The sequence below is a fragment of the Moesziomyces antarcticus genome (genome assembly GCF_000747765.1).
Source record: "Moesziomyces antarcticus DNA, scaffold: scaffold_v10018, strain JCM 10317, whole genome shotgun sequence".
In the NCBI taxonomy this organism is placed as follows: Eukaryota; Fungi; Basidiomycota; class Ustilaginomycetes; order Ustilaginales; family Ustilaginaceae; genus Moesziomyces; species Moesziomyces antarcticus.
Window position 1 is genome coordinate 58165 of NW_014638992.1, and position 11226 is coordinate 69390.

Genomic DNA, 11226 nt, shown 5'->3' on the forward strand with positions numbered 1-11226 from the left:
ATGGAGTGGCGATCATGAATACATAGAATCAACGTGCGAACAAACAAATAATACTAAAAACAACCCACTTCAAGCCTCGAGGCCCTTGACGTGGTCGACCGTAGACTTGATCTCGCCCACGCGCGCCGTCGTCGTGTCGAACCACTCGATGGCCAGGTTGGCCGACGCCTGCTTGGCCTCCTGCTTCTCCACCTCGGCGCGGCGCTGGGCGATCGCAACGCGGAAGCGCTCCTGCAGATCCCACGAGGCCAGACGCAGCACCTTGCGCGTCTCGCGTCCCACACGCGCAGAGTGCACCGCACCAAACGACACCTCTTCGCCGCGCTGCTCGTCGCCACCGCTGCTGCTAGTGCTGCTGCTTCCATTGCCGCGCACAAGGCTGCCCGAGGCCAGACCGTTCTTGATGTTGCGACCAATGTTGCGAGGCACGCTGTTGGGCAGGTCGTAGATAAAGTACACCACCAGTCCCGTCGACACCACCGCCAGCACCGGCGCCGCCCATCGACGCGCCGTCGGGTTGCCCACCAGATCCGAAACGCGCACAAACGCATCGATCGCCGTCTTGGCGCCCAGCGCCTTGCTCCCCATCAGCGTCAGCGCTCCCAGTCCCAGCGACACGGGCGACACCAGGCTCATCTCGTCGTCGCTGCTGCTGCTGCTGCCGTCCTTGGTGCGCTTGTCGTGCGTGAGCTTGCCGCCCGTCACCACGACAAAGTGGTGGTAGACGTCCAAAAAGTCGCTCGGCTGCACCGCCACCACTTCAGCACCCAATCCGAGCCCCACCAGGCCCGGCATCGCACGGCGCTTGGCAAACATGGCGTCCGGGTTGAAGATGCGCGTGCGCGTCTCCGCCTCGTCCTGCGGCAGATGCGCCAGTCCGAGCTTCTGCACGCGGTCCACCGCCTGCGCCGCCGTGCCGCGCGCCGTATCCTCCACCGAGCGCAGCGCCAGCTCGAGCGACGACGTGAGCGCATGACGCACCTCCTGCGCATACTCCCACACATTGAACAGACCCGGGTAGGCGGGCAGCGTCACCGCCTCCACCGCAGGCTTGCCGTTGCCAATGAGGTCGATGGCCGAGCTGAGCTTGCGCTGCGCCTCCTGCATGACCGCCGTCACCGCCTCGTCCTCCTCGCTCTCCACCACGCTCTCCAGCTTGTGCTGCGACGCCTGGCACCTCGCCAGCTCCGGACGCGCCACCTCGAGCGCCTTGATCGCCTCGGCCAACTCGATCTGCGCCACCTGCGTGTTGATCTTGGCGAGGAACGCAATGTCCGACAGCAGGCGCACCATGTACGTCTTGGATGGCAGCAGCTTCGACTTGGCGCGCTTCAGCAGCACAAAGTCGCGCAGCGCCGCCTCCAGACGCGCAAACGCCTGCAGGCTCTGCGCGCTGCGTGTCTCGACGCTCAAAGCACCGCCCTGCACCTTGAGCCCGAGCTCCTCCGACGGCGTGTCCGGTGCCGCGCCAGCCTCGGCGTCGTCCACCTCGGCGCCAAACACGGCCTGCGAATCGACAAAGTGGACCAGGTTGGCGGCGTCGTCGTAAGTGCGCGGGCTGAGCTGACGGATCTGGTCGAGCACGAGCTTGCGGCACTTGTCCTTGTTCTTGATGGACTCGAACTTGTTCACCACGATGAACACGAACGCCTTGTCGTGCGACGCATTCCACAGGAACTCCTTGGCCGAGAGCGTAAAGTGGTTCTCTGCGCTCACCACAAACACCACCACGTCGATCTCCTCCTGGCGCGCAAACAGCGCGGTGGTCTTGAGGCTGTCGCGGTTGAGGCCGGGCGCGTCGATGAGCGCAATGTCCACGATGCCGTTCTTGAGCAGCGAGTCCTGGGTGGCACGCGTGTCGCGCGCATAGCACTTGAGGATGGGCGCGTCTTCGGGCGACATCTCCTCGGCCTCGGCCACGATCTGCTCAATGTCGTCGAGCGTGTGGCGCGTGAAGGTGGAGGGGTCGCGCGCCGAGTACTTGACGCCGTGCTTGAGCATGTGCACCTCCTCGACGTCGTTGTTGCTTTCCGAGGCGTCGAGCACCTCGCAGAAGACGGTCGTGCACGGCTGCTGGTCGATGGGCATGAGCGGACGACGCAGCAGCGCGTTGACAAACGTCGACTTGCCTGCGTTGAGGTCACCGGTGACGAGCACCTTGGACTGGGTGTCGGTGAGACGCTGCTTGAGGTTCTCCAGATGACGCTCCGACTTTTCCATGCGTCCGTCCAGAAGCTGGGCAACGGAGGAGCGTTCGAGCGAGCGAACGAGTGCGTGGGGATCGGCAGCTACGGAGCCGACGCGGAGGTCGAGCTTGAGCACCGACATGTCCGTGGACTCGTCCGAGTCTTGGTCGTCGTCGTGGTGAGCGGTGGTGGTGTGGCGTGCGGGTGTGTTGGGCAGGCTGGCGTGCGCTGCGGGCTGAGTGGTGTAAGCGCGCATTAACGCAGGAGGTGCTCGACGCGGTGTAGAGTCTGTGGAAGAGGAGCTGGAAGACGGGTGTGCGTCTGCCTCCTCGGGGCTGTGAGAGAGCGCATTGGACTGGGTGCGCCTGTGCTGGCCGAGCTGCGGACGCGACGGTCCAGGCTTTTGTGCATTCTCATCGTCGGCGGTGGCGTAGTGGATGATACGCTTGTTCTTGTTGAAGTCGCGGAGGTCTGCGAGCAGGTGGCTGGTGTTGTCGATGGCGCCGAGCAGCGTGTCGCGCGACTGCTCAAACTCGGACTGGTGCTGCGCGAAGGTCTGCTGCGCGTCGTTGTTGGCGCGAGCCTCGTCGATCTGGCGCTGCTTGGTGCGGAAGAGGTCGCCACCGTTCAAGGAGGCAGAGACGGTGGGCAATGGAGCCACGACGTCGGCTGTGTGAGAGCGCACTGGCTTCTTGGCGGGTGTGGCGTACATCTGTGGTGCGTTGTTGTTGTCGGACATGGTGAAGAGTATGCTCTGGGCGAGGAAAGAGTGTAGATTAGAGGCGGGAGCGCATGGCACGACCAACTTTGCAAAGGAAAGTGATGTGCGTAGGCTGTATGAGATGTGGTAGCGAGAGAGAGGACGATGGCGAGCGAGCCGATGACGATGGCAAGCAAGGATTTCAGTTGCAATAATCGCACACACAGAGGCGCGACTTGGGGCACTCGCTGACAGAGCCTACAGCTAAGCGCGCAATTCTGTGATTTGGAGCCAACCTCTCCACCCGGTCCATCCGATGCGCGCGTGGCGGCGGCTCAGCAAAAGTTTTGGATCGGCTGACCAGCGACTGAGCGCGACTCGGCCGGAACGCCGTCGCTCTTCGCGTACGCTTTGCAAAACACTACGAAAAAACATCTACAAAAGCTTGGCTTCGGCCCCAAAAAAGACGCGGACGCTGCATCGGTGTATCGAGCAGCCGACGTAACATATTTTGCTCAAAAATTACTCTTCCGACGCTCGTTCATACGTTCAAGGAGCCTGTTCAATACGCAGTCGAAGGCAGCAGGCAGGAGGAGTGCAAGTTGTCGTGATATTGCCATTGACGAATGATGACGCTGCTGTCAGATGTTCGAAGCGATGCACTTAGACCAGGTCGAAGAACTTCATGTCGATCTTGTTGGTGAGATCGCGCGCCTGGCCCATGAGCGCCTGGAAGTCCTCGCCGGCGCGGTGCTTGGTGGTGGCGACGTCGCTGCCCTGGTTGTCGTATTGCTCTGTCGTTGTTCGAGGATAGTGTCAGTGGAGATGTGGCGTTGTGGCTTGTGCAAGGGCGCGTGGACTCACCAAAGACGACGATGGTGTTGGGGTCGTCGCGGCTGCGGCCGGGGATGTAGTTGAGGCAGTTGGGCTCCTCGTCCGAGTTGGCGCGGGCGGCGACCTTGTTGAGCATGGCGACGATCTTGTCGGCCTCGGCGGCGCCCTTGGCCTCGATGCTGTCGTCACAAAGTGGACCGGACGCAAGAGGGTGAGCGACGTCGCCTTGAGCCATTAGCCTTGCGGTGAATGCGCGATACTTACGTGACCCACATGGAGAACTTTCCGGTAGGAGCAGACATTGTGAGCGATGGTCGATGGATTGGAGGTGGTGTGTGATGAGGGATGGTAGAGGAGAAGAAAAAGCTCGAAGTCTTTTCAATCACGGCTTACCTCCGGGCCGTCCAATGAAGCGAGGACGGGGATAGGCGAGTTTTGGTAGCCGGCGGTGGGTTGAGCTTTTTGGCAGTTTGGTTAGCCGAAGCCGGGCCCGCCATGCACAAGGCAGCCGGTGCATCAAATTCTCGCTCTGCAAGTATGCTACGGTCTAACAAGTAAAAAATCGAGCTGCACAGCGACGCAATCGATACAATATGAAAGCGGTGATTGCGCCGCTCGGATATCCGTCCAATCGCATCCGAGACAAGTGCCATCATCACTGTCGCTCATCATCGTATCATATGAGCAGCCGGCGCTCAGTGGAATGCCCCGAGGCGGGTCTGCCTAGTGCACATACAGTGCGATAAGGCTGCCATGGCTCATGGCCAAGGCTCGCGGGTTGTCAGCGTGGGGGGGATGAGTTGACTGTGGGGAAGAAGGCTGCTGCACCGAGTCACAAGCGATTGACGGCCAAGTCAAATTCGAATTGGAGAGAGCAAATTCGAGCGAAATTTGCCGTGCGGTGGGCGAGGCGACCGAGGCATTCGAACGGTGGTGACGCCGGCGCTGCAGCTCCAAATGCAGGTGGATTTTCGCAGTCGGAGGATTAGAATTGCGTTTCGCATGCAGCCGTCAAACCACACACGACAGGCAAACAGTTCGTCCTATCTTTGTTCTTCCACCACCACCACCACCATCAAGATCATGCTCGCACAACGATCCGCACTACCGCGATGGGCGGTCATCGCCATTGCCGCGCTCGTGCTTCTCGCCACCTCCACCCTCGCCGCCCCTTCCTCTCCAGAAAACTCGACATCTCCGATACCACCCGCAAAACAGCCGCACCACCACCACAAGCACCAACAAAAACAGGTCCGAGATGAATGGTCCTCCATCATGGGCTGGTACGTTGGCTGTCTCCCGTCCTCCTCACATCTGCGCATACGAGCTACTTGCTGACTCTTCCTCTTGTCTCTTTCTCTTGCGCGCCCGACAGGGTTTCGTAAGTACTAACCAGATCGTCGTCGGCCACCCACGCCGTAGCACGCACGCACGCAACAATGTCAGCTAAGTCGAAAAACAACATCTCCTCTTGTCTACACCCGCCATTCTCGCGCAACAGCATCGCATGCTGGGTAATTGTCTATTCGCCGTACGTGTCTCTCGTTCTTTCATCCTCCCTAATCTCTCGCCTTGCTTGCCCCCTTACACCCAACCTCTCAGGTCTTGCCCTCTTTCAGTCAAATGCACCAAAACTACGTCTCCAAGTCCGCAGAAGGCCTCTCCATCACCTTTGTCGTCATCTGGCTCGCAGGTGATGCGCTCAACGCCGCAGGCGCCTGGTTCCAGGGTCTGCTTTGGACCATGGTAAGTCCATCTCCCGTACCAACCTACAGATCTCTCGCAAAACGCAGTGCTGACGAGTATTGTTTGGCTTCGCCGCCTCCCACAGATCATCCTCGCTCTGTACTACTGCGCATGCGACTGCGTGCTCATCTTCCAGTACTGGTACTACTCCAAATACTACCACCGCGGCGTCAAGATCTCGACCATCTCGGCGTCGCTCGAGGCCAACGAGCGCACGCCGCTCATCGGCGACGGCAGCGTCATCGAGGACGATCTGTCGGCCAAGGACGATTCGGACGACGACTCGTCGGTGCGCACCCAGATCATCATGTACACCATCGCTGCGCTCCTGGTCGTTGCCACGGGCGTGGCTGCATGGTGGGTTGCCGAGCACTCGTACGGCTCTGATGACGACTTGCCACCCGCCGCGCCCGAACCCGTAGGCTGGCGCTGGGACGCACAGGTGGCCGGATGGCTCTCGGCGATTCTGTCTCGTCGCGCGTGCCGCAGATCCTCAAGAACCGCACCACAAAGTGCGAGGGTCTCTCGCTTGCGCTCTTCGTCTTTGCCGTCGCAGGCAATCTGACGTACGTCGCCAGCATTTTGCTTAAAAGCACCAAACACGACTACCTCGTAGAGAGCTTCTCCTGGCTCGTCGGCAGCCTCGGCACCGTGTTTTTGGACTTTATCGTGCTGGGGCAATTCATCCACTACCGCAGGGCCAGGCGCGAGATCCACAGGCTCCGAAGGTCCAGCATCGCCCACCACGAGCGCGAGCGTCCACGCATCAACGCCACTCCCTCGGCCTGAATCTTTCAATCCAGCCCAACAGCATCTTTTATGTCCTCATAGACTCGGCACCAATCACACTCAGCACAACATCGCATTTCATTGGATCATTTGCAAGCAAGCGAGAGTGGCGGTGTTCTAGCGGTTGCGTGTGCCTCCGAATCCAGTGCTTTGGTGCCAATCGTGCGAGTCGGAACGCGATTCCCAGCCTCGCCGATTCGTCGACGGTCCTGCCACAGGCGAGCGAAATCCGTACGGTCCTTCGTCAAAGTACGTCGGCTGGGCGTGCGCGGTGGGGCGTCGCCGCGATGCTGCAGTGGCCGCAGCCAAGCCCCCAAGTCCCAATCCCGTCCAAAATCCAGGTCGCCACGATGACGATCCCGAGTCTGGCTCCGATTTGGGCGTGTACGGTGGTGGAGGCCCGTTGTTGGGGAAGAATCCTCCTCCTGGCCACCACCCTCCTCCACCACCACCTCCACCGCCACTGCCACCTCTTCCACCCGTAGAGGCACCTGGTGCATGCGGTCGTCCTCTGATAGACTGCCAAAACCCGTACGCGATCGTTGCGAGGATACCCCAGAATATCAGCTTGAACAACAGATCCACCATCGAGCTTGCCGCTTTCGGGCGGTACGTTCTCCACGGATCGTCCGGGCCGGTCTTTGCCGGCAGAAGAGTGTACGTGAGCGCACAGCTGTCCTTGAGCACATATGGATCGTCGGCGTAATCGTATCCCTCGCAGCTGACTTCCACCCGGCCCAGGCGGAGGGTTGTGGGCAGGTCCGCAGCGCACTTCCACTGTCCATCGCCCATCGACTGGCACTGCACCACGTTCGGCTGGTAGCGCGAACACGCCGACCCCACACACTTGAGCTGCGGCAGCGGCTCCGTTCGACGATACGCCGTCCGCTCCCCCGCGTAGAACGTGAGTGTCCGGATGGACGACATGGCGATTCGACGCCCCGCACCGTAGTACGGCAGATTCGGATGGTACGCCCATGTCGACCCGAGAAGCGAGAGTAGCGCCACGACAGCAAATGCCACCGTGGCAGCGCTTGGTTTGGCAACTGTCGCCCGCATCAGTGTAGCCGCTTGGTAGGAGGAAGGTTGTGGTGGTCGCAGCACAGAGCGAAGCTTTCCTCGGGCGAAGCTGAGCCCCGGCTGGTGGCGGTAAGGTGGTAACGAAGCAAAGCAAGTTTGCAAGGTGACGTGGAATGCCGCCATGCCTCCACTTGGCCCACGCTTTCCGCCACAGCACAGCACGCATTTTATTCATTTTGATTTAATTTTATTTATATCGCATCTTTCCGCAGCTTTCGGCTCCCCGCAGAGCCTGACAGGAGTCGTCACGACTCGCTACAGATGCGGGCTGGAGGCCTGCTCCCTCCTGAGCACAAACGTCGGCTTCCTCTCTCCGAGCACATCCCTCACGACATCGGCGAGCCAGTCCCGCGTCTGGGCCGGATCGAGCACGGTATCGATCTCGGCCATGCTCGCCACGTTCGTCGCACTGCCGCCCGCATAGAGCTTGGTCACGGCAGCGTCGGCGACGCGCTTGCGCTCGGCGTCGTCGGCGATGGCGGCGAGCTGCTTCTTCATGCTCAGCTGCACGGCGCCCTCGAGCGACATGGGTCCCAGGCTCGCAGCGGGCCACGCGGCACAGATGGCGTTGCTGAGCGTGCTGCCTCCGAGCATCGCCTGGGCTCCAAGCCCGAATGCGCGACGCAGGATCACGCCCACAAAGCGGCCGCCCGACTGGCTGAATTCGGCCGCGGCGGTGAACCAGTCGCCGAAGACGCGGAAGCTGCCCCCGCCGCGCGCGGTGCGCTCGAACTCAGGACCCACCATGAAGCCGGGCGTGTCGCAAAGGCTGATAAGGTGGGCACAGCGCGTGCGTGCCAGCAGCCGCAGCAGACGCGTCGCCTTGAGGGCGGCCTCGATGTCGATCGCCCCACCCAGCGCCGACATGGGGTCGTTGGCAAGGATCGCTACGGCGCGTCCCTTGAGTCGCGCAAAGCCCGTGATGATGCCCGTACCCCAGTGCGCGCCCAGCTCCACCCACGAGCCGTCGTCGACGAGCAGCGAGATGACGCGCCGCATGTCGAAGGCGCGCCGGCGCTCTTGCACCGATGGCAGGCTCGTGCGGAGCTGCAGCACGTCGCCCGAGTATCGCCATGCCCGCTCGGACAGCTGATGGTGCGTCCACATACCCACGAGCGTGCGTGTGAGTGCGGCGGCTTCGTCCTCGTCCGCCACCACCACGTCCACTCCGCCCGTCGCAGCGTGGATGGCAGTCGGGCCGATCTCGTCCGACTCAAACACGCCCAGTCCGCCCGCCTCGATCATCGCACTGCCGCCCATGCCGATCGAGGTCTTTCCCACGCCCTTGGTGTCGACACCCTGCGCGGCGGCTCGGGCTGCATCGCCGCCGCGCGTCGCCACCACCACATCGCACGTGCCCAGCAGCGCCGCATTGCCCGCAAACACGTAGCCGTTGGCGACGCCGACGATGGGGATGCCCTTGGCGCGCACCTGGCCCATGAGCGCAAACGAGGGCGTGTGCAGGCCCGATCCGGACGGATAGTCGGTATCGCCCGGTCTGCCGCCGCCACCCTCGGCGTACAGCACCACGGGCGCCGGGTTGGAGAGCACGGCGAGCAGCAGACGGTCGAGCTTAAGATGGTGCATGTAGCCCTGCGTTCCGGCGAGCACGAGGTAGTCGCCCAGCATCACGCCCACCGTGTGGCCGTAAATGCGTCCGAAGCCCGTCACGATGCCGTCGCCCGTCGTCTTGTCCATGAGCTCTGGGATGGTGTAGCGCTTGCGCTGCGCTGCGAGGGCAAGGTCGCCGTACTCGACGAGCGAGTCGGCGTCAAGAAGCATGCTGATGCTCTCGCGCACCGTGCGGTAGCCTCGTGCGTGCCGTTTGGCCACCGCCGCCTCGCGGCCCGAGTCTGCAATCGCGCGACGTCGCTCTTGCAGCTCCACCAGCTCGGGACGCGGCACGTTGGGGTCCTCGCTCACCTCTTCGGCCGCGGCTGAATCGGTGTCGCCGGTTGCAGCGCTTTCGGACCCCGCAGCAAGGTCAACCACAAGCAGCAGGTCAGAGGCACTCACCACGCTGCCTTGCTCGACGGCGATGCGCTGCACGCGCCCACCCGCAACAGACGCATCCGCACGCACCACATGCTCCATCTTCATCGCCTCAATCACCATCACCTCCTGCCCCGCCACCAGCGTGTCGCCCTGCGCCACTGACAGCTTCACCACCAGCCCGCCCAGATGCGACCTGACCGCCGCCTGGCCCTCGCCCACCTGCACTTCATCCTTGGTCGCGCTCTCTCCTGTCTGCGTGATAGACGCACGGCTCGGCGCCGAAGCGAAGAGCGCCTCGAACTCGTCGGCGTGTTTCCTGAGCGCGGGGAAATCGGTCTGCACGGTGTGGATGTGGTGTTGGGCGTTGCGCACCGGCTCGTGCGTCAGCAGCGCGAGGAGGAACGCGGCGTTGGTGCGCACCCCTCTGATCGTCGTTCCCTCCAACGCGCGGCGTGCAGCACCCAGTGCCGAGGCGTAGTTCGGCGCGGTCACGATGATCTTTGCGAGCAGGCTGTCGAAGAGCGGATGCACTGCGTACACTCCATGCTTGGGATGCGGGGGATGGGCTGCGCTCTCGACGCGCACATGTCCGCCCGTGGGCCAGATGAGCGCGTCGATGCTACCGGTCTCGGGGCGCACCTCGTCCGTTTCGCCGCGGAACGACTCTGCATTCACGCGGAGCTGGATCGCAACCTTGGAGGGGAACGCCACTGCCTGTGTTGCGAGTCCCAGCTGGGGCAGTGTGCGGCCGAGACCGACGAGGAGCTGCAGCGCCACGAGGTCGTGGCTCGTGACGTTTTCGGTGATGGTGTGCTCGACCTGAATGCGCGGATTGGCCTCCATAAAGTAGAAGCTCGCGGTGGGCTCGTCGACCAGGAACTCGACCGTCGCCAGGCTGCGCAGCTTTGCGGCACGGGCGAGGCTGAGTGCGGCGTCGATGATCCGCTTGCGCAGTGCAGCGTCGAGGCGGGGGGCGGGGGCGATCTCGACGAGTTTCTGATTGCGCCGTTGCAGCGAGCATTCGCGGTCCCAAAAGTGGCACACCTGACCAGTGCCGTCGCCGAGCACTTGCACCTCGACATGGCGTGCATTCACCAGGAAGCGCTCGGCATAGACCGTTCCGTCGCCGAAGGAGGCGGCTGCCTCGCGCGTGCACGACTCGTACGCATCCGCCACCGCCTTCTTCGCCTCGGCCGTGTTGGGTCCAATAGACACAATGCGGATCCCGCGTCCGCCACCGCCATTTGCTGCCTTGAGAATGATCTTCCCTCCCGGCGGAATCGATCCTGCAAACGCCAGAATGTCGTCTAGCGCCGAAGTGCTGTGTGCACGTGTGCCCTGAAGGATGGGCACTTTGAGACGCTGCGCCAGCTCGCGCGCCGAGACCTTGTTGCCCAGCAGCTGAAGCTGGTCGTGAGTGGGACCGAGAAAGACGATGCCGTTGTCGTGGCAGAGTTTCGAGAAGTGAGCGTCTTCCGACAAGAAACCGTAGCCAGGAGCAATGCCCCAGCATCCGTGCTGTTTCGCGGCAGCGACGAGCGCCTGAGCATCGAGGTAGGCTTTCGGTCCTTCGCCGTCGAGCTGGTGGGATGCGTCGGCGAGCGCAACGTGCAGCGCATTGGCTTCCGACCGCGTGTACACCGCCACGGTCTCGATGCGTGGAGTCGCGGCGTCGAGAGGGAAGAGCTGATAGGTGCGGATGAGGCGGCAAGCGATCTCGCCACGGTTGGCGATCAAGATGCGCTTCGACATGGTTTGCACTTGAGCGCGCACGTCAAATTCAAGCGTGCTCATCAGGGTATAGATGCGGTTGCGAGCAGACGGTCCAGATTGAAGGTGGTGGGCGAGAGCACCTGGTGGGGAGGTCAGTGCGGGGTTGATTGAATGCGGGGTTGA

The 11226-nt window shown here is 62.5% G+C and overlaps 5 protein-coding genes across 5 annotated transcripts; 1 reads left to right on the plus strand and 4 right to left on the minus strand.

Annotated features, from left to right (window-relative positions):
* Positions 1–69: 69 nt before the first annotated feature.
* On the minus strand, positions 70–2925 carry PAN0_018d5595 (transmembrane GTPase fzo1; the record flags this gene model as incomplete). The annotated part of the gene is made up of 1 exon (XM_014798824.1): positions 70–2925. One exon carries the CDS (start codon positions 2923–2925, stop codon positions 70–72), a length of 2856 nt encoding a protein of 951 aa, XP_014654310.1.
* A 624-nt stretch (positions 2926–3549) lies between these two features.
* Positions 3550–4022, minus strand: PAN0_018d5596 (uncharacterized protein; the record flags this gene model as incomplete). The annotated part of the gene is made up of 3 exons (XM_014798825.1): positions 3550–3680; positions 3751–3899; positions 3985–4022. 3 exons carry the CDS (start codon positions 4020–4022, stop codon positions 3550–3552), a joined length of 318 nt encoding a protein of 105 aa, XP_014654311.1.
* A 700-nt stretch (positions 4023–4722) lies between these two features.
* Positions 4723–6255, plus strand: PAN0_018c5597 (PQ-loop-domain-containing protein; the record flags this gene model as incomplete). Its single annotated transcript, XM_014798826.1, has 6 exons — positions 4723–5003; positions 5096–5101; positions 5222–5234; positions 5323–5466; positions 5552–5884; positions 5956–6255. The coding sequence occupies 6 exons, from the start codon at positions 4723–4725 to the stop codon at positions 6253–6255; spliced, it is 1077 nt and encodes a 358-aa protein (XP_014654312.1).
* A 117-nt stretch (positions 6256–6372) lies between these two features.
* PAN0_018d5598 (DUF1183 domain protein) lies at positions 6373–7458 on the minus strand (the record flags this gene model as incomplete). The annotated part of the gene is made up of 1 exon (XM_014798827.1): positions 6373–7458. The coding sequence occupies one exon, from the start codon at positions 7456–7458 to the stop codon at positions 6373–6375; it is 1086 nt and encodes a 361-aa protein (XP_014654313.1).
* Positions 7459–7590: 132 nt separating this feature from the next.
* On the minus strand, positions 7591–11082 carry PAN0_018d5599 (carbamoyl-phosphate synthase large subunit; the record flags this gene model as incomplete). Its single annotated transcript, XM_014798828.1, has 1 exon — positions 7591–11082. One exon carries the CDS (start codon positions 11080–11082, stop codon positions 7591–7593), a length of 3492 nt encoding a protein of 1163 aa, XP_014654314.1.
* Between the last annotated feature and the right edge of the window lie 144 nt (positions 11083–11226).